This window comes from Eurosta solidaginis, chromosome 1 (genome assembly GCF_040869045.1).
Source record: "Eurosta solidaginis isolate ZX-2024a chromosome 1, ASM4086904v1, whole genome shotgun sequence".
NCBI lineage: Eukaryota > Metazoa > Arthropoda > Insecta > Diptera > Tephritidae > Eurosta > Eurosta solidaginis.
The window spans coordinates 267,460,061-267,481,241 of record NC_090319.1 but is presented as its reverse complement, the minus strand read 5'-3'; the positions used below and the strand labels follow the sequence as shown (position 1 = coordinate 267,481,241).

General features: G+C 36.6%; 1 protein-coding gene across 10 annotated transcripts in view; it reads right to left on the bottom strand.

Moving 5' to 3' along the window:
- Positions 1 to 18,771: 18,771 nt before the first annotated feature.
- LOC137242893 (uncharacterized) overlaps positions 18,772 to 21,181 on the bottom strand; it is a 122,513-nt gene continuing 120,103 nt past the window's right edge. For all 10 annotated transcript variants that reach the window (XM_067770174.1, XM_067770187.1, XM_067770196.1 and 7 more), the window contains 2 exons: positions 19,857 to 20,141; positions 18,772 to 19,275 (listed from right to left, as the gene is read on the bottom strand). In XM_067770174.1, the coding sequence (XP_067626275.1) occupies positions 19,031 to 19,275; positions 19,857 to 20,141 (530 nt within the window). In that variant the 3' untranslated portion in view covers positions 18,772 to 19,030. The remainder of the gene's footprint in view (positions 19,276 to 19,856; positions 20,142 to 21,181) is intronic.

Below are 21,181 nucleotides of genomic sequence, written 5' to 3'. Positions count from 1 at the left end.
GCTCAAATGTTTTGGGAATAGCTGAAAGCTTAGCTATACCTCTATAGTTCTCGATACTAGACATACTAACTTTTTTGTACAAAGGTATTATAAATGATTTCTTCCAAATCAATGGAAAAGTGGCAGATTCCACAGATAATTGCAATAATTTATGTATCGGCTCAGATAAGTTAACTGCACAGTATTTGAGTACACAACTAGGAACACCATCTGGACCCGGAGAAAAAATCGGTTTCAAACCGAGAAGGCCCTGAAGAACAGTATTTTTATCAATTACTGGATTAGGAACGCAATTAAAACTTTCCAAGTTGTAGGAGTGTTGACCGGGTTGAAAACGTTTAGATGAGTAGGTCCGCAATACCATTATCAGAACTAGCATTCTTGTAACCAAAAGAAAATGCAGCTGGAAAACCAGATGTTTTCCTCTTGGAATTAACAAAACTGTAAAATCTTTTCGGATTGTTGAAATATTGAAATTTACAACTGCTTAAGTACAACTTATAACATTGTTGGTTTAGACAATGAAAGTTGCAACGAGCAACCGAATATTTAGAAAAATCGGCAAAAGATCCTGATTTCTTGAAACGTTTATAAAGCTTAGATGCCTAGTAAAATAATGAAGTCGCTGAGTCGATGTCATTACACGAATAAAGATCCGACCAGTCATGAGTAGCAATCAATTCGTTGAGCTTTATGAAGTCCGCCTTATAAAAGCATCTTGAGCGGGATCGAGATTTTAATTTTGTAAAGCACAGCTCCTTAGGAGGCTGAACAATATCAATTGCTATTTCAAGCATAATTTAGCTATTCGAACATTTCAAAGAAAAAATCATGAGAATCGGTTAATTTTTGACAAAGTTATTGACAGTAGAAAAAATAGTTGAATAAAGTACCGACTGCATTTTATGGAATTCAATTGCCGATAAATCCGAAGAATTTTTTTTTGAGGCAAACAAAAATGCACGTGTTTCATTATTTTGACCAAAGAACCACATATTAGAATTTCATCGAAATCAAAAATCATGTCCTGCGCGGACCGCCTGTCTTGAAATGGAATGAGCCTAAAGATGTTATTGACGTCTCAGCGCAGACAAGTGCTTTTAGGAAGACGCCGTATGAAGAGCCAAAATTATTTCTAAATGCACTGCCTTTTTACGTAAATAAAGAGCCATTGTATAGAGATGCGTTGATGCAGAATGAATTAGTATAATTCTTAGGTCATCTTGTGCTATCTTGTATGCACAATATGACAATTGAATGCAGTTATAGAGCAAAAATATACCTCGAAGAACCTTCTTCCAATCCTCTGACACCCATTGGTTCTATGACTTCTGCTCGAATAAAAAGGACCTTACTTCTCAATTACTTCCACTGCTTAAATATTTTTGCCAAGGAGACGAAGTCCTTGTTCCTTCCATTAAATGTTACTAAAATAAACAAATATGCAACAATTAATTGTTATCTAAAAATCTGTGTCCATTTTAGTAAACGTAATGTAATTTGTGATTAAAATATGTATAAATTACACGAAAATATGCTTGGATCACAAAGGGTTAATGGGTTTGTTTAAAAAATTTTGAGGTATGAACTCCTACAAAAACATAATAATTCAGCTGTCACTTTTACCTTGTTTGATTTGCATTGTTACAAAAACAAAACTGCGTACTCAAAAAATTCTGAACATTTCCAAACAGGGCTGTTCAAAACTTTTATATTGAAGTGCAAATCTCAATACATATTTATTTAAAAAAATTTTGATGGAATAAGTTATGAATTACCAATTTTCTCAGTGCTAAAATATTTTTGAAAAATTGTTGGTGTCAATTTGTTAGTGTAAATTTGAATATCATACCGAAGTGCCTTGGCTTCATATGGAAGTGCTTTTTCTTTGCACTTTCATGTGAATGGAATTTATATATGAGGGCATATTGGAGTGGTATGAACATTTTTTTATATTCAAAGTGTGAATTCGTATCTGTGCCTATTCTTCAGGGCAAAACAAAAAGAAAATTATTATAAGTGTATAGGAGTTGAGCAGCTCTGTTCCAAAACCATATTTTACATTTTCGTAGTTTTCCTCTAATTATCACGATCCGTATCCTCTGTTACGATTCGTATAGGACTCCGTTCTTTGCTCAATTTTTAGATGTAAAACTTCCAAGCTATTTCCACAAATTATGATGATTTATAAATCAAACTAGTCTGCGAAGCCTTTAGTTCACATATGTCGCCATTCGGACTAAAAAAAAAATGTTAACTGACTAAACATGATAAAAATTGCCACTGATATTTCCGTGCTCGCAGCTGCATATACTGCTTTATCGTTAAAGCGTGCTAGTCGCGTAACCCTTTTTTCAGGTTTATGTACATAAGTTCATTTAACCCTAGGATGCATGCGTAAAAAAACTACAGTTATACATACGATGAGCCTCAGAGGCTCATGTACTAGAAATATGGGTTAACTTATAAATAAAATAAAATATTACTGGGATAAAACTATAATTCGTTTATCGTTTTTTTTTATTATTACAAATACGTGAATACAAAAAATTATGTGCTAATTAGTACAATTGGAACATGTTTCACAAAGCAGTAATGAATGTTTTTTACAAATCCTTTTAGCACACTTAGCGCAAAAGAGTCTGCTCATGCGACTTATTTTGGAAAGACAGAATTCACATCTTTTCTTTTTTGTCGGCGGAGCATCATTCTTAGTCGTTGCTTCTTCAATTGGTATATAATTTGCCATAGCCATTTTATTTGCACCCAACACAATAGATCTGCGTAGCTTAAAATATACATAAATACTATTCAAACAGATCGGAAGAAAATTATATATTTTAGACAGTTTGGTTGAATTTTGTGCTCTCCGTTTCATAAATGGAAGTACTAACTCAATTACTAGTTCCTTTAGGAAAATACGCCTTTTGTGCCGTATCCCAATCGTAAAGGTGGGAACTTCCTGACTAACTGTCAAAAGGTCGTTCAGATCTCCAACGTCCAATTATATTATACCAAACAGCCATAGGCCATCGCCTTGTTTGCCTCTGATATATATAATCACCAACCATTTGGCCCATATGATCTACACCACCCTTGGTGTTGTTATATAACTCGATAATATCTGGTTTTTTAGTTACATTCTCAATGTTAACAATATCATCGTGATGCATAGAGCTTAGTAATATAACCGCTTTGTTTTTTTTTCGGAACGTCACTTACTAATGTTAATTCGTTTTTGAAACCAAATTGAGATGAGTAAACGCTTCTTTCTTTAGAAGCTTGGAATTCTCCTGGTATTTCCTTTTCATTTTTACGTAAAGTTCCTACAATCGTTATTCCAGCTTCTAAAGAATTCTATGCAAGGGGAATTCTCGTCAAATAATTATCAAATTTAGATTGCGCCCAGAAATCTGTATGGTTGTAACAAGGGAGTTTACGATATTCTCAGCTACATTATGTTGAATATTATTTCCGGGCTGGCGACCTAAATAAACTTGGCCATCAATGGTATAACCCTAATCACTTTCATAGAGCCAAAAGAATTTAATTCCGGACTTGGTTGGCTTCGATAACATATACCGAATAAAACTTGCGCGTCCCCTAAAACTTAATACCTGTTCGTCAATTGTTACAAATGCTTTTGGAATGATTACTGTTCGGCACCTCTGTAGAAAGAATTTCCATATATGACGAATGGGTGCAAATTTGTCTGATGAAATTCGAAGGTTGCGTGTTCTCTTGTCGTCGAATCGAAGCATCCTGCGTATGTTTTCGAATCGGTTTATTGACATTGCAGCTTTGTATAAAGGGTTTGCCGTATTATCCAGGAAAAGCTCACAGACGGGTGTATCCCAATTTTTTTCCACACCAGCCATCAGTAGCAACCCAAAAAAAGCCTCAATTTCGTTTTCCAATATTTCCCCTGTGCCTCAAAACAGCGGCTAGCTTCTCTGTTTGTACATAATATGATTTCGTCGATAATTTCCGATGTAGTAAATTTGTCCCAAGCGTTCTGCTTAGACCAAATATTACATTTTTGTATAAGACCAGGAGTAAAACGCATTAAGTTGTGAGCACGAACTTTGTTCTGCTCAGGTGGTGAACTATTCCATATAAACCAATTTTTTCCGGAAAAGGAGTTACTGCAGCGGCCCGATATGTCTATATTTTCTTCGGGGCTTTTCTCGTCTTCAATATCGTCAGACATATAGAAGTGTTCATTTGGCTCCTCCTCAAATGTTTGAAAACTATCATCTTCGCCAAACGAGTCACTTTCAACAATATAATCATCATCCTCCTCAAGTCATGCCTTGATTATCAATTATACATTTTCATCATTTCCACGAACAGATTTTTTGCTTGTTGAAGCCATTTTTGTATTCCTATTTTTCCTATTGAAATTTGAAGACATTACGCATTCATATTGTTATCGTACCTAATATAAATCAATTTTTTATATGAATTTTTATTACCTGATGTAGTTTGAACTGATATTATTTATTTTTTATCAATATACAAATATATTGTTGTGCACTTGACCACGAATCGGACACTACTGAGTACTCTTCTGCAAAAGCATTATTGGTTGATTGTTTTTTGTTTTTTCAAAATATCAATGCCTACTATGAAATAGGCCCACTTCAATTACATAGAATAACGGTAATTGCTCAAATAAATTTGCATGGCATACTTGGTTCAGCCATATGAGCCTCACAGGCTCATCATATGTATAAAAGGGGTATTGATACAAAATTGCTTTTATTTCTGAGAAAAAAATTTTTTTTTCAAAAAGTCAATGCCTACTATGATTAAAATAATTAAGGTATAGCATTCCAAAAGCCTCTTGTAAAAATTATTTCAAATTCATAAGATATGTTGAAATATATATCCAAGTGAGCCCCGGAGGCTCAACGTATGCATTCTAGGGTTAAAAAAGAGCTTAAATTTTAAAAGAAGAAATTTTATGCATTTAATGTTTTTCATATTATATAAAAGAAAAAGAGAAATTATCAACATCATCATTATCATTGATTGGCGCTTAACTGTCGCCTTTAATACCATCACCACCCCAAATTCATACATTTACCACAACGAGTCGCCTAGCCGCGAGTGCGCAAACTTCTCAATCTGTCAACATCGCCTTAAGCTTAAGTAGAAACAGTTGGCCTTTCATAGATTGTGAACTACTATATGGGAAGTCTGTACCGCAAACACTTTGCGCCAATAGACGTCATGCACTCATCATGCAGAGGCCCGCTACTTTTGACCATTGGGTGAACTCGGTTGCCCAATAATTTTTGGTGTATCCGGTGCTTGGGTTTGAAGGAACCTAGTTCATGACACAAGTGTGTGTCCACCGCCGCCGTACCTACGGTACCGTGACCGGCCACCATATAAATTACCTAGGTATACTTCCACCAATCCACCGATACGTCAGCTCCGACGCCCCGTACATCGATTTCACCAACCAACAGTTGATTCGTAGTCTGCGCATCACCAATTAATGCACATATATCCAACAAGAAACAGAAACTTGATCACCGTTTACCGATTCCAAGAGCAACCATGGGCTGTCCATCAACGGATTAATCGCTCACCCATGTTCAACCGGCTGTACATCGATTATACCAACATTTGGACGCCATCCATCGATCTTACGTTTATCACCCCCTCTATCAATTAGCGGTTCGTGGCGGACCCCTTGCAATAATATCTAGATAAAATTTTTTGCCAGGGTGTGTGTGTGAACCAAATATCTACAACAAAGTAATTTTGCTTTCAGGACTCGACAAAAGGCAATTTACAAATGATTTTGAATATTTCGCAGAACGGCACGCCCTGTGTCTTAGTAATCGACGATAAGTAGAAGCTTCAAAACGCTGTTGTATTATTTTTCTACTTCTCTTCTTCTTGCTCTCTTCGCCTCTTTTCTCCACGCTTAACAGCTCTCCAGCTACTCAGCTTTTTTCCTTCGTTTTCCACTCAGTTTTCCGTTACCTCGCAGATTTTGCGCGTTTCGCCGGCCCTTGGTGTAAGTACGAATTTTAGACCTTGCGAACACTACAAAATCGTTGAATCAAGTGTATTGACATACGGCACCTTTATGAAACGTTGATGATTCTCTTATACAGTTGGACTATGTATATAATAAATTTGCCTAAATAATCTAACTAATTGTATTCTTTATCCCCCTCATCCTGTGTCATTCTTTATTTTTAATAGTTCCCCATAAAATGAAAATTATTTTTTACTTGAACTTTGTCTTCCCTCCTTGCGTAACTTGGAGTCGCCAGAGCCTCGCTTGCTAAATAAACAGAACTCGTCATTGTTACGTGAAGTTGAGAATTGAGTAAGATAAGCAATGAATTGCATTGGCAACTCCTTTTAACTCCGGTTAAAATCCCTCGAATAATTTAGTCATGACGATCAAACCCAGAAGCTCTTACTGCGTCGTCGACGTGAGACCCAATCGACTACATAAGAAGTTGAAGTTTTATCAAATTACTGGTAAGCAATTTCGTTTTACACATGATATTTAAATTCAATAATGATCGGACTTTCGGATATCCAACAGTGGTAATTTAATTTTATTTTATGCCTCTATTAAAGGGTGCGTCATATTGAGTATCCATGCAAGAAATGCTCCTCGTTGATACCTGTGTGTATATACATACATATGAGCACTGGGCGGTCGGAAAAGGCGTAACACTTAAATCGAATCTAGCAATGTGACTCAAAAGAACTCAAATACTGAGTACACCTTAGCCGCTCCATAACAGCGACGTTTGCTAGTCACTGTACTTAGATGGAGAACAAACACTGGGAATAGCAGATCGCAACATAACAATTATTATTATTTATTTATTTATTACAGCTTAATTAAGCCTAGCTTATATCTATTTACAATGTATATATATAATAATCTTAACTAGACTAACATATAATTCTAACCTAGTTATATCTATGAACTACCGTATGGTGCTGAACTGTGGCAGACCTCCGAATCATGCCAACATTATTTTTATGCCAGTTATCTCTGGTATGAAGGCCGTTTACGAATAAGCACGATGGCGACATCCGAACGGCGATGCACTGATATGATCGAGTGATGCGTTGCAGTATGAGCTTCGGCGACTTTTATTGTATGCTCGGCGACTTTTATTGTATGCGCACGAGAACTTGGAAGGGAAATTGTTGGAAGACGCTTCATATAGTAATCACTTAATTGAAATTAGATTCTACTAGTCTAACAAGCCACAAACAATAATCGAATCAATATCTTCGAAAGAAATGCATCACCAATTATAAATTTCACTTTTAATTAATAAATAGCTATTAAAAGGGATAACAACATCCTAACGGCTGTACATGATTATTGCAATGTTCCCATTATCATTCTAATAAAATATTTTCTTACATATACAAATGCACGAAAACGGTTTTTTATTTATTTGTATATTTTCCTCTAATTCTTTTTTGCCATTAAGCAATTATTTCGCAGAGCGATACGCGATAAGTGATTTACTCACCTCTCTGCCTACTACTCGCTAAGATGCTGCACATTTTGAATCACTGCGTTGCCTCATCGCCGTCATCAACATACCAATGCCACACTGAATAAATACAAGCCGCCGATAGTTGCAACTAGTACTCGTTGTAGGCTCAACGTCAATTGGCCAATTGACAGGCTGGCATTTAGTTGGCTTGTTGTTTGTTTGTAGTTAAGAGCAATAACAACAATCCTCATTTTACTGCGAGGAATGCCACCGATTGCAGGCTTTCAATTCGGATGCCAACGCAAAATGTCAATTTGAGTTTTACATGTTGGATTTCTTTAGTTATGAACTTCCGGGATGATAGATGAAACTTAAGTATTTATTATTATTTGAATAAGTACGTATTATGTAGGTACGTATTGTGACGAATATTAGCATCACTGTGCTGTTAGTAAATAATCACAACAACTAATACAGTAAGCAGCCAAACTTATTTACATGCACACACATAACAAGCAGCTCGAAGTGAAGCGATATGTATGACATGTAGTCATCAGCCGAAGCTAATTTCTAGATGTTCTATGAGGAAACTAATAATACAATGTATATACACGAACGGGACTAGTCTACATCAGATCCCTGGGAACTAGTTTCAGCTTGAGTCAAAAGTGTATGCTATGAAAAGCCTTGTACATATTAAGACTTTAAAATCAGAAACAACTCTTTTAGCAAAAAAAAAAAAATACTTGGCGCGATTCACCACCGAGAAGAATAGGCCGAGCTTCTTTTCCAAATTACGCCGTTACACCGTTTCATATTTGTTAGGAGGGAAAGCAGCACCTACCTTTGAGCGGTTAGTTATCAACAACAATAACAAGAGTGATCGGTTTTTTATCGGCTTATCGATCTTGTTATCGAAGAAGTATTGCCTTTTATCAGTAACAACCAATATCCACAAGTCATCGGCTTGTTGTCGATTTCTGATTTTATTGCTATCGTAGTGGTATGGGCTTGTTATCGATTACAACCCATATATCTCCCTTATAGAAGAAGGTTTGCAATCGATAAATAATGTTACTGATGATATATGGTTCTTTTTTATTTGCTTTCGTGTTCGCCTCTGTCTTTGTCTTTGCCTTCGCACTAGTCATGTTTTAAGTCTTCCAGGTTGTCATCGTCTTCGTTTTTTTCCGTGTTTTTAAACTTTTATTCTCTTTTGTATTTGTGGCACTTTTCCTATTTGTCTTCTATTCATCTTGGTATACGAGTTTTCTTCTAATTTTTGTTTTCTTATCGCGTTCGTCTTTGCATTTGTCTGCTGTTTTTTCGTTGCTGTCGTCGTTTTAGCTAATTGGGAGCACCAAGAGTGGTCAAATCTTCCTACACCTGCCTCGCCCAAATCAATGGAGGTATCCACCTTCCTCTGCTTGGAACCTGCGGTATCGTCTGAAATACTTTCTTGTAGGGAAGCTTTTGGCTTTTATTCGCTGCACTATCGTCATATCTGCGTAAGGCCCATACAGATTATCACTATACCTCCTTCGATATTCACTGTCGGCAAAACGGACAGGACCATAAATCTTTGGGAGAAATTTTCTCTGGAACGCTCCAAGAATGATCTTATCTTTTCTAGACACCGTCCTTGGGTCTGAGCAAAACATCAGGACAAATATAATGAGCGATTTGTAGATCGTAATTTTTGTTCGCTGTGTTGTCTATTCAAAATCCTAAGTAGCACTTGTCGGCAAATGTTATTCATACTTTGGTTTCTTAGCTGACATTGTTTTTGCTGTTAATATTGGTTCCCAAATAGACGAAATCCTTCGCAGTATCGAATTTATATCCGTCGGCAGTGACGTGGCTGCCAAGTCGCGAATGCGCCGATTCTTTATTGGATGACAGCAAGTACTTCGTCTTGTCCTCGTTTTCCGCAAAACTCACTCTTTTTGCTTCTTTATCTATGTAATCCCGATAAATTTGAACTTCAGGCCATATCATACGACAGAAATTGTACGCTCTTATAATAGATTGTACCATCACGGTTAAGTTCTGCAGCTAGATAAATCTTCTCCAGCATTATGTTAAAGAGATCGCATCTGAAGGTGCTTTTGGTTTCGAATGGCTCGGATAGATCCTTCTTAATCCTTGCGTAGCTTGGTGTTACTCAACGTCATTTGGCACAGGCTTATTAACTTTGCAGGAAACCTTAATTCCGATATACCAGCGTATAAACAGCTTTTTTCGAGCTGTCAAATGCTGCTTTGAAGTTGACGGAAAGATTTTGAGTGTTGATTCTCTTATCGTTAGTCTTCTCTAGGATCTGGACCATCGTGAAGATCTGCTCGATGGATGCATGCGCTCATCGGGTCATACTTAGCAGACGGAATAATTAGCTTTGTACTGAATTCGCTTTGGTCATCTCTTAGCAAAGATTCGCCTCGATCATTGGCTATACGAGCATTTATAGTAACAACTTTTTTTCTGAGGCCTGATGAAGTTAAATTATTTTAAATCAAACTTCGTATATATATTCAGTTATCCTATTACAGAACCTTTTGCGGACTCAATATGAGTACTTACTTATAAGGAAATAACTGTAACAGTAGTAAAGCAGTACAGCAGTGTCATGCTTGTGGTCAGTTTCCTATTATAGCAGCATCAAATATTGTATTTTCAGCCGCAACTTACTCATCATCATCATAATCATCGTCATCGTGACGTAGTAAAACGTGCTTTGTTGCCATGAAATCTTTGCCAAAATTCCTCACTTGTTGCATGCTTTACATCTGCATCACCTTGCCACTGTTCAACACAAACATTTTGCACAAATGCCACAACAACAACCAATGCAACTCAATTAAAATCTTTTACCATAAATATTTTACTATAAAAATGCCAACTATGACAAGCCTTCAGTTTAAGCACAAGGAAATACGTACAAATATGTAGATATGATGATTTGCATAAACTCACTCACGCACACACACTGAGCACACACACATATGTGCAAAGTTATGCAGCTAAAAAAATTAAATGTTATTATCATTCTGAAAAGAGCTTATTTAAATATTTTGTGGCGTATTTAATTGCTGATCATAGTGTGGCATGCAATAATGTAATTCTTTAAAAATTTAATTACTTTTTATTGACAGCGAAGATTAATATGTTCGACGGTCTTGGCGTCACGACTTAGGATTTACGTACATAGTACGCATTGTTTCGTAAAAGCTAGGAAAGCGGCAAAACGTTCGTTTGGTCAACTTATGTCTCAGTGAAACGTCAAAGCAAAGAAGGAAGGAATACAAAGTTTACATGAAGTTAGACATTAAATATAAAGTAAAAATAAGGAAGGAAATCTAAGTTTGGGCGAAACTGAATAATACGAACCCAGCTCTCGGCTCCTATATATTCGTAATATATTTAAAGAGAAATATCACAAACATTGGGCGGGTTTTTTAATTGCATCTGCGTTTGCGACTTAAAAAACCCTCACCGGTAATAACACATAGTAGCTGTGTATAGAGAAATAGTGGAGAGACGCACTGTTCCGGTCATGGTGTATAATGCTTACCAAACGCGAAAGTGGAGATTATTGGAGACACAGACTTTTTATACTCACCTGAGCAGAGCTCACAGAGTATATTAATCTTGTTCGTATAACAGTATCCCGTAACGACATAAACTAATCAAAGCAGATATAGACTTCTATATATCAAAATTATCTGGGCGAAAAATGAAATTCATTTAGCCATGTCCGTCCGTCCGTCCGGCCGTATGCCCATAAACACGATAACTTGAGTAATTTTTGAGGTATCTTAATGAAATTTGGCATGTAAGTTCCTGGGCATTCATCTCTTACTTACTTACTTAATTGGCACCTAACCGTCTAAACGGTTATGGCCGTCCAACAAGGCGCGCCAGTCGCTCCTTCGCTCCGCCAACCCACCGCCGCACTCTACCTCTCCTTCCATAGGCGGGTTCCGATAGAAGCACTTTATTGGCCGGAGCATCATCCTTCATTCGCATATCATTGGCTAGCCAGCGCTCATCTCAGATCGCTATTTAAAATGAACGAAATCGGACTATAACCACGCCCACTTTTTCGATATCTAAAATTTGGAAAAACCGAAAAAGTGCGATAATTCATTACGAAAGCCGGATAAAGCGATGAAACTTGGTAGGTGGATTGAGCTTACAACGCAGAATAGAAAATTAGTAAAATTTTGGAAAATTGGCGTGGCACCGCCCACTTTTAAAAGAAGGTAATTTAAAAGTTGTGCAAGCTGTTATTTGGCAGTCGTTGAAGATATCATGATGAAATTTGGTAGGCACGCTACTCCTATTACTATATGTGTGATAAATAAAGTTTAGCGAAATCGGATGACGAACACGCCCACTTTTAAAAAAAAAAATTTTTTTAAGTCAAATTTTAAAAAAAAATTTTATATCTTCACAGTATAAAAGTAAATTATGTAAACATTCGACTCCAGTAATGATATGGTGCAACAAAATACAAAGATAAAAGAAAATTTCAAAATGGGCGTAACTCCGCCCTTTTTCATTTAATTCGTCTAGAATACTTTTGATGCCATAAGTCCAACAAAAATTTACCAATCCTTGTGAAATTTGGTAGGGAGATAGGTTCTATGACGACAACTGTTTTCTGTGAAAATGGACGAAATAGGTTGAAGCCACGCCCAGTTTTTATATACAGTCGTCCGTCTATCCTTCCACTCGACCGCTAACACAATAACTTGCGCAAAAAACGATATATCTCAACTAAACTTAGTTCACGTACTTACCTGAAGTCACTTTATCTTGGTATAAAATATGGCCGAAATCCGACTATGACCACGCCCACTTTTCCGATATCGAAAATTACGAAAAATGAAAAAATGCCATAATTCTATACCAAATACGAAAGAAGGGATGAAACATGGTAAATGGATTGGTTTATTGACGCAAACTATAACTTTAGAAAAAACTTTGTAAAATGGGTGTGACACCTACCATATTAAGTAGAAGAAAATGAAAAAGTTCTGCAGGGCGAAATCAAAAGCCTTTGAAATCTTGGCAGGAATACTGTTCGGACATATATAAATAAATTAGCGGTACCCAACATAAGATGTTCTGGGTCACAATAGTCCACATTTCGGCCGATATCTCGAAAACGCCTTCACATATACAACTAAGGGCTAATCCCTTTTAAAACGCTCATTAATACTTTAGTTTGATACCCACATGGTACAAACACATTCTAGAGTCACCCCTGGTCCACCCTTATTGCGATATCTCGAAAAGGCGTCATCCTATAGAACTAAGGCCCACTACGTTTTAAATAATCATTAACACCTTTTATTTGATAAACATGTCATACAAACACATTCCAGGGTTACCCTAAGTTAATTTTGCTAAATGGTGATTTTCCCTTATTTTGTCTCCAAAGCTCTCAGCTGAGTATGTAGTGTTCGGTTACACCCGAACTTAGCCTTCCTTACTTGGTTCTACTAAATGTGCCCCGACAATTTTATAAAATTTAATTAAACATCTTTTTCGCTCTTTTTTTAAACAATTCTTTTTTTGTTAGGATTGGTTGATTTTAGTTCGATTAATGTCATTAATAGTATTATAGAGAAATAACCAAAAAAAATTTTCTTCTCTTAACAAGTTTCAATTTCAACTCTCCTATCAAGTTTCATCAATTCATACGTATTTGCTAATAAATTATCGACACATGTACATTTTTTTTTTAAGTGGGCATGGTCGCCAACTGATTTTATTAATTTTCGCAAAGTGTATAAACATTAGCGAGAACAACCTACATGCTAAATTTCAATATAATACCTTAAAAGGCTTTTGATTAATGACTTGAAAACTTTAAAATTTTGTTCTTCTAAATGTTGGCGATGACACTTTTCCGAAATTTCTAGTTTGTATCATATGTTCAACCCACGTATAAAGTTCCTCCTTTATTCGCCTTGGTAATATATTTTAGCATATTTTCCATTTTTCGAAATTTTCTATGTCGAAAAAATTGGCGTAGTTGTCGTTCGATTTCGCCCATTTTTATACTCAGCGTGCTTTGCACACAGATTATATTAAATTTGATTGGATAACGGTTGGTTGTACAGCTATTAAGGAATCGAGATAGATATAGACTTCCATATATCAAAATCATCAGTATCGAAAAAAAATTGATTAAGCCATGTCCGTCCGTCAGTCAGTCCGTCCGTTAACACGATAACTTGAATAAATATTGGGATATCTTCACCAAATTTGGTACACGAGCTTGCCGGGACCAAGAATAGATTGGTATTTAAAATGAGCGAAATTTGGTGATAACCGCCCCCACTTTTTATATATATAACATTTTGGAAAACACAAAAAACCTGATTATTTAATAAATAATATACCAAGGATGTTGAAATTTGAAGCGTGGACTGATATTGAGACTCTTGATAGAAATTTAATAATTTTTTTTTAAATGGGCGCGGCACCGCCCACTTGTGATAAAATCAATTTTACAAATATTATTAATCATAAATCAAAAATCGTTAAACCTATCGTAACAAAATTCGGCAGAGAGGTTGCCTTTATGATAAGGAATGCTTTGAGGAAAAATCAACGAAATCGGTTAAGGACCATGCCGATTTTTATATAAAAGATTTTTAAAATCGTCGTTGACGAATAAAATAAGCTATATATTTGCAAAAAATAGCTTTATATCAATGTTATTTCATTTCCCAAGCGGGTTTATAACAATAAATAGGAACATCTTCAAATTTTAATAAATGGGCGTGGCACCGCCCCTTTTATGACTAAGCAATTTTCTATATTTCTTGAGCCATAACTCGAAGAAAAATTTACATATCGTAATGAAATTGTGTACACTTATTTTCCTTATAGCAAAAAATATTTCTGGTAAAAATGGACGGAATCGGTTAAAGACCACGGCAGCCGTGGTGTGGTGGTAGCATGCTCCGCCTACCACACCGTATGCCCTGGGTTCACACCCCGGGCCAAGCAACATCAAAATTTTAGAAATAAGGTTTTTCAATTAGAAGAAAATTTTTCTTAGCGAGGTCGCCCCTCGGCAGTGTTTGGCAAGCGCTCCGGGTGTATTTCTGCCATGAAAAGCTCTCAGTGAAAACTCATCTGCCTTGCAAATGCCGTTCGGAGTCGGCATAAAACATGTAGGTCCTGTCCGGCCAATTTGTAGAGAAAATCAAGAGGAGCACGACGCAAATTGGAAGAGAAGCTCGGCCTTAGATCTCTTCGGTGGTTATCGGGCCTTACATTTATTTTTTTTTTTAAACTTAGATATAAAACAAGTTTAAAAGGGTCGTAGACTAGAATAATAACCTATAGCTTAGCAAAAAATAGTTTTGAATCAATGATATTTCACTTATCAAGTTTTATAGTAAGTGGAAATGGTGCCACGTGTTATGTAGAAAAGTAATTTATCTGAAATGAAATATACAATTGAAGCTCACGCTGAGTATATAATGTTCGGTTACACCCGAACTTAGGCACCTTCTTGTCTATACTAATATTACAGGTGTACGGAATTTCGTAAAGATATCTCAGTTTTGCTCAAGTTATCGTACGCACGGACGGACATGGCTCAATGAAAATCTTTTTTGATTCTTATAATTTTGTTGTAAGAAAATCTATACCTATCTTTATTCCATTACGTACTACCGTTATCCAATTAAAGTTATAATATCCTTGTATAGAAATACTCGGCTGGGTATAGTGCAACACTCGATTGAAGTGTTTCTTATTTAAAAATAAACTTTGAAACAATAACCTACGTTTTGATGTTGGTGCGTTTCTAAACTAACCAAATTTAAAAAAAAGGGGGTTTAAAAAAGCTTGTTTGTTTGTTCGCTGTGAGCCAAGCCTTCAAAAAATAGCTTATCGATAGCATTCAATAACATTACACGTTGAATTAGATCAAGTAACAAAAAAAATACTTTTCGCAATTTACCTCCAGAGATTTAGGCCGAGGTTCTCTTCCAGTTTGCGTCGTGCTCCTTTTAATACTTGCTACAAATAAGCGAGACGGGACCACGTGTATTATATGTCGCCTCTCGGAAGTGATGTGGAAAATACTCCGATTGAATTTCTGCCATGAAAAGCTTCTCATTGAAAATTCATCTGACGTGCATTTGCCGTTTGGAGTCGGCATTAAACATGTAGGCCTCGTCCCGCCAATTTTTAGGAAAAATCAAAAAATAGCACACCGCAAAAGAGGGAGAATTTCGGTCCAGCTCTCCTCGGGGGTAAATTACTCCAAGGATTTATTTATTTTTCTTAAAAGTATAACTAAGTATATTTCATCCGGCTGCATTATGCCCAATTTTTTAATTTCCAAAATAGCTGCACAGATACCCGGAGAGTGGACAAGGTTTCGACCAATTCTAAGAATTTATTTTAATAATGCGTCTGCGGATTATCAAGTGTACTTCAGAAGAATAATTTGTAATTCAGAAACAAAAAATTGGACTTCAGAATAGTCAATATGTAATTCTGAAGTTGTACAATGTACTTCAGAGTAGTCAAGTATATTTCAGAATGCGTAATATGTGTTTCAGAAGAGTCTGTTTCAATTATGAATTGTATTTCAGAAACCCTACATTGTACTTCAGATGTACCTTAAAGGCCTCATACTTTGATAAGCTGTATGTTCATTCTGAAACACATTTTACGGTTTTGGAAATACAATCGCCTATTCTGAGTACAATTTACGATTTTTGAAGTCAAATTTCCCATTTCTGGAGTACAATTGACTATTATGAAGTCCGTGTCATGTTTTCTGAAGTACAAATGGCTATTCTGACGCACATTTAACAACTATTGAACTATTGAAGTAGAATTACTTATTCTGAAATAAATTTTACGACGTTTGAAGTACAATACATGATTCTAATTTACAATTTATTTCAGAAAACATAAACCTGGAAAAGGTCACTACACAAAAATCTGATCTATCGGAAAAATAGGCTTTATTATGCGAATATTTTAAAATTCACTTAAATTAATATGTCGCAAACAAAGTGATTGACAGAGATCTGAAAAGAGGAAATGACAAAAAGGGAAGACGAGCATCGAAGTATTTAAATATTATAGGTTGCAGGTGGTATGCGGTGTGGTATGCGGAGCACTTTACCATCACATCACGGCATCCGCGATAGTAGCTTTAAAAATCGGGTGATCCAACCTACTTGTTGTTTTGACCTCTATGCCGAAGATATTAAAAAGAAAAATAAAAATGTAAGGCACGATAATCTCCGATGAAATTTTACTTACTTACTTAATTGGCGCTTAACCGTCTAAACGGTTATGGCCGTCCAACAAGGCGCGCCAGTCGCTCCTTCGCTCCGCCAACCGGCGCCAGTTGGTCACACCAAGGGAGTTTAAATCGTTTTCCACCTGGTCCTTCCAACGGAGTGGGGGCCGCCCTCTACCACTGCTTCCATAGGCGGGTTCCGATAGAAACACTTTCTTGGCCGGAGCATCATCTTTCATTCGCATAACATGGCCTAGCCAGCGCAGCCGCTGCGTTTTAATTCGCTGGACTATGTTGATGTCTGCGTATAGCTCGTACAGCTCATCATTAAATCTTCTTCGGTACTCGCCATCGCCAACGCGTAGAGGTCCATAAATCTTTCGAAGAACTTTTCTCTCGAACACTCCCAAAGCCGCTTCATCTGCTGTTGTCATGGTCCATGCTTCTGCCCCATATAGCAGGACGGGTACGATAAGTGACTTGTAGAGTATGATTTTCGTTCGCCGAGAGAGGACTTTACTTTTCAATTGCCTACCTAGTCCAAAGTAGCATTTATTGGCAAGATTGATTCTTCGCTGGATTTCAGTGCTGATGTTGTTGCTAGTGTTGATGCTGGTTCCCAAATAAACGAAGTCTTTTACTATTTCGAAATTATGGCTGCCAACAGTAGCGTGGTTGCCAAGGCGCGTATGCGCTGACTCTTTGCTCGATGACAGCAGGTACTTCGTTTTGCCCTCATTCACCATCAAACCCATCTTTACCGCTTCTTTTTCCAGCTTGGAGTAAGCAGAACTAACAGCGCGGGTATTTAGACCGATGATATCAATGTCATCAGCATATGCCAGTAATTACACGCTTTTATAGTATATTGTTCCAGTGCGGTTAAGTTCTGCAGCTAGTATAATTTTCTCCAGCATCAAATTAAAGAAATCGCACGATAGGGGGTCACCCTGTCTGAAACCTCGTTTAGTTTCGAACGGCTCGGAGAGGTCCTTCCCAATTCTGACTGAGCTGATGGTGTTGCTCAACGTCATTTTGCACAGCCGTATAAGTTTTGCGGGGAAACCAAATTCAGACATAGCGGCATATAGGCAGCTCCTTTTCGTGCTGTCGAAGGCGGCTTTAAAGTCGACGAAGAGGTGATGTGTGTCGATTCTCTTTTCACGGGTTTTTTCCAAGATTTGGCGCATTGTGAAAATCTGGTCGATGGTAGATTTACCAGGTCTGAAGCCGCACTGATAAGGTCCAATCAACCGGTTCACGGTGGGCTTCAATCTTTCGCACAATACACTTGAAAGGACCTTATATGCCATATTAAGAAGGCTGATTCCACGATTAAATTTTAGGCCGAGCTTTTCTTCCAATTTGCGTCGTGCTCGCTTTAATTTTTCCTACAAATTGGCGGGACGGGACCTACTTGTTTTATGCCGACCCCGAACGACATCTGCAAGGCAGCCTTTCATGGCAGAAATACACTCGGAGTGCTTCCCAAACACTGCCGAGGGGCGACCACGCTTAGAAAAATGTTCTCCTAATTGAAAAACCTTGTTTCTAAAAGTTTGATGTTGCTTTGCCCGGGGCGTCAATCCAGGATCTGCGGCGCGGTAGGCGGAGCACGCTACCATCACACCACGATGGCCGCCGGTTGCTGAAGATATTGCACCTGTCTTATCCACAACTGAAATTTTTAGACTCACAACCGAAGTTTACTTTTTACTTTTGATTTGAAACTAATTTGAGGCCATAAGCTTCTTGCTCTATTCAGTTTGAAATCAGTTAAGGGATGAGTTATTTCAAATTTAGGCTTCTTCAAACTTTAAAAGTAGAATCCTTCCTATGAGGTTTGCGCTTTTCCGTGGAGCCCCTCTCATTGGAATTATAACCAAGTTGTATAAGGTTCCAAAAACATAATATTTATTTATACCTTTTCGAATATTCAAAAGTATCATATGATAAATAAGACTCATATCATAGCTCATTATAGGTCATTTATTTTGTATCCTTATTAGTACAGTTAACAGTTACAGTCTTGTAATTTGTAATTTTACACAATTAAATTTTCAAAATAACTTAATACCACTTTAACTCATGCTTACATATCGATCTTTAGTTCTAACGGCACGAGTGTATTTGTATATTTTATCTTTTGTCTTATTGCTATAATAACACCGATCGTTTGTCGTCATTTGTTAAAATATGTTTCTAAGTTAGATTTTTCCTAAATACAAATAATCTCATTTCAAAAATTCCTTCCATGGCATGCCTCGAAAGTTCTCTCATAAATTTTTGGTCGTGATGTTGTCGCTACTTTAGTTACTAATGATGATTCTGTTTTTGTGCTGGGATTCTCTAAAGAATATGCGGATTCACTGGCTAAATTTTCGCTAAAATAAGACCTTTGCTGTCGTCGCTGATACAAGTACGACCAAACTGCCATAACAGCTAACTGAGCCAACAAAAAGCTGGTGATTGCTAATATTAGACCTAGAAGAAGCAACAAAAATTTACAAGATTAACTGGGCACAACAAAATTTGTTAAAAATTAGAAGTTTTTCTCACAATAGAGAGTTAGAGAAAACAAATGGCCTATTAGAATTTATATGGGGTAAATTAGGGGATTAGAGAGTGAAGGAATGATAGTCAAAGTGTCATGGTGTTTTACCTACAACAGAGAGTAGAAAAATGGCGTTGGAAATTTATTTTAAATTTGGTTGATTAAATTTTTCTCTTTTTTATTTTTGATATATTGAGAAAAACTTCAATGAATTTTGTAACTAAAACTACGCAATCCGTGTTCGAAATTATTGTAAAATTTTTTTCGCATTTTTTTTTAATTTTTCGAAAAGGTTTTTGAGATTATTTTGCATAGTTTCTGTTACAAAATTCATTGATTTTTTTTTCTTAAAATATCGACAATAAAAAAAATAAAATAAAAAAATAATTAGCGATTTTTTTTTATAAATTGCTGTTCCTAATTTTCTGTTCGCTGCTGTAATTATCCCTAGATGACAAAACGCCTTGTTCATACTTATAAATCAACATGTATGTTCTAAGCATATACATACCTATTGCATTAACGCAATGTCCTTGCTCTACTCCATCTTTGCCAATTAACGCCTTTTTCTTGCTCGCTTCATTTTTGATTGTTTTAACTTGTTGTTGTTGTTGTTGTTGTTCCTTATTGAAACTAAATTTGTCAGTGATCTCAATTGATTGCATCAAGAGCATATCTTCTTGACTTGGTTGATTTGTTGTTGTTGCACGCCTGCTGCGTAAAAGTAGATGCCGTTTTTGGTTCAAGCTTAACTTATGCTGGTGATTGATGTTTTCAACTGTTCCTTGTATTGTTTCTATAAAAAAGAAAAGAGGAGAGATATTACAAAGTTAACAAACTTAAAATGTCCCTTAAAACAGTTGTTCCTAAACTTCGTTGCATCGATGACCTAAGAACGGTGTGATAGAATCAACAATGCCGATACAGAATCGACGTTAGGCAAGTGTACTGCGATTTCATTCCTAAAAGACTCCAAACTGCTTCTTTTACCCAGAATAGAACAGAAAACTTAGTCGTCATAGGCGCTGCGAACGTTTAGAGACCTGCTCAACCAGTTACATTGTTGATGGTCTTGAGAACTGCGAACACCTCAGCCGGGGAGATTTGAGCACACTCCTAAAAAAAAAGAAGTCCTAAAGGCAGTGAAATCTGGAACCTCATCATGCTCTGCTCAAAAACTCATCCATTCTGTTTAAATCTTGATCTAAGAGCTGTTACGTTGCTGTTGTTGTAGCGACTACGACACTCCTCGAAGTTTTTGGGGAGTGTTACCGATGTTAGTTGTCTTTAACCGTAACAGATGCGGTTCGTTTCGGTTACAACCACCATCAAGGTACAATCCCGACCATCGCGCTACACAATCACCTGAGTTATTTGGGTATTTTAGTCACCTCTTACAACAGGTATTCCTGGCGCGCGTATATATTTTAAGCACTATAACCTGCTGGGGCACCATTTAAGTCACCAACTTTGGTAGAGAGGACTCTTGTGTGGAACACAGTGAAATCTTATTAACGGATCGAAATGGAAATCGGAACATAATAAATACTATACGAAGAAGTCTTACATCGGAGGAAACTAAGGATTAGAAGAGAATGAAAATAATTTTGAAGAACAAGAACTAAACCTAAACGAAATGGAAATCAAACATACATTTTAAATGCCTTAACTAGAACTGGAATGAAACCGAGATTAAATAGAAACCGAAACTAAATTTAAATTTTGAAGAACAGTAGTAAAATTGAAATATAACTTGCCAAGAACAAAATGAAACATACATTTTGAAAACGAAAACATAGATTGGAACGAAACTGAAAGGAAATGGTAATTTTTAAA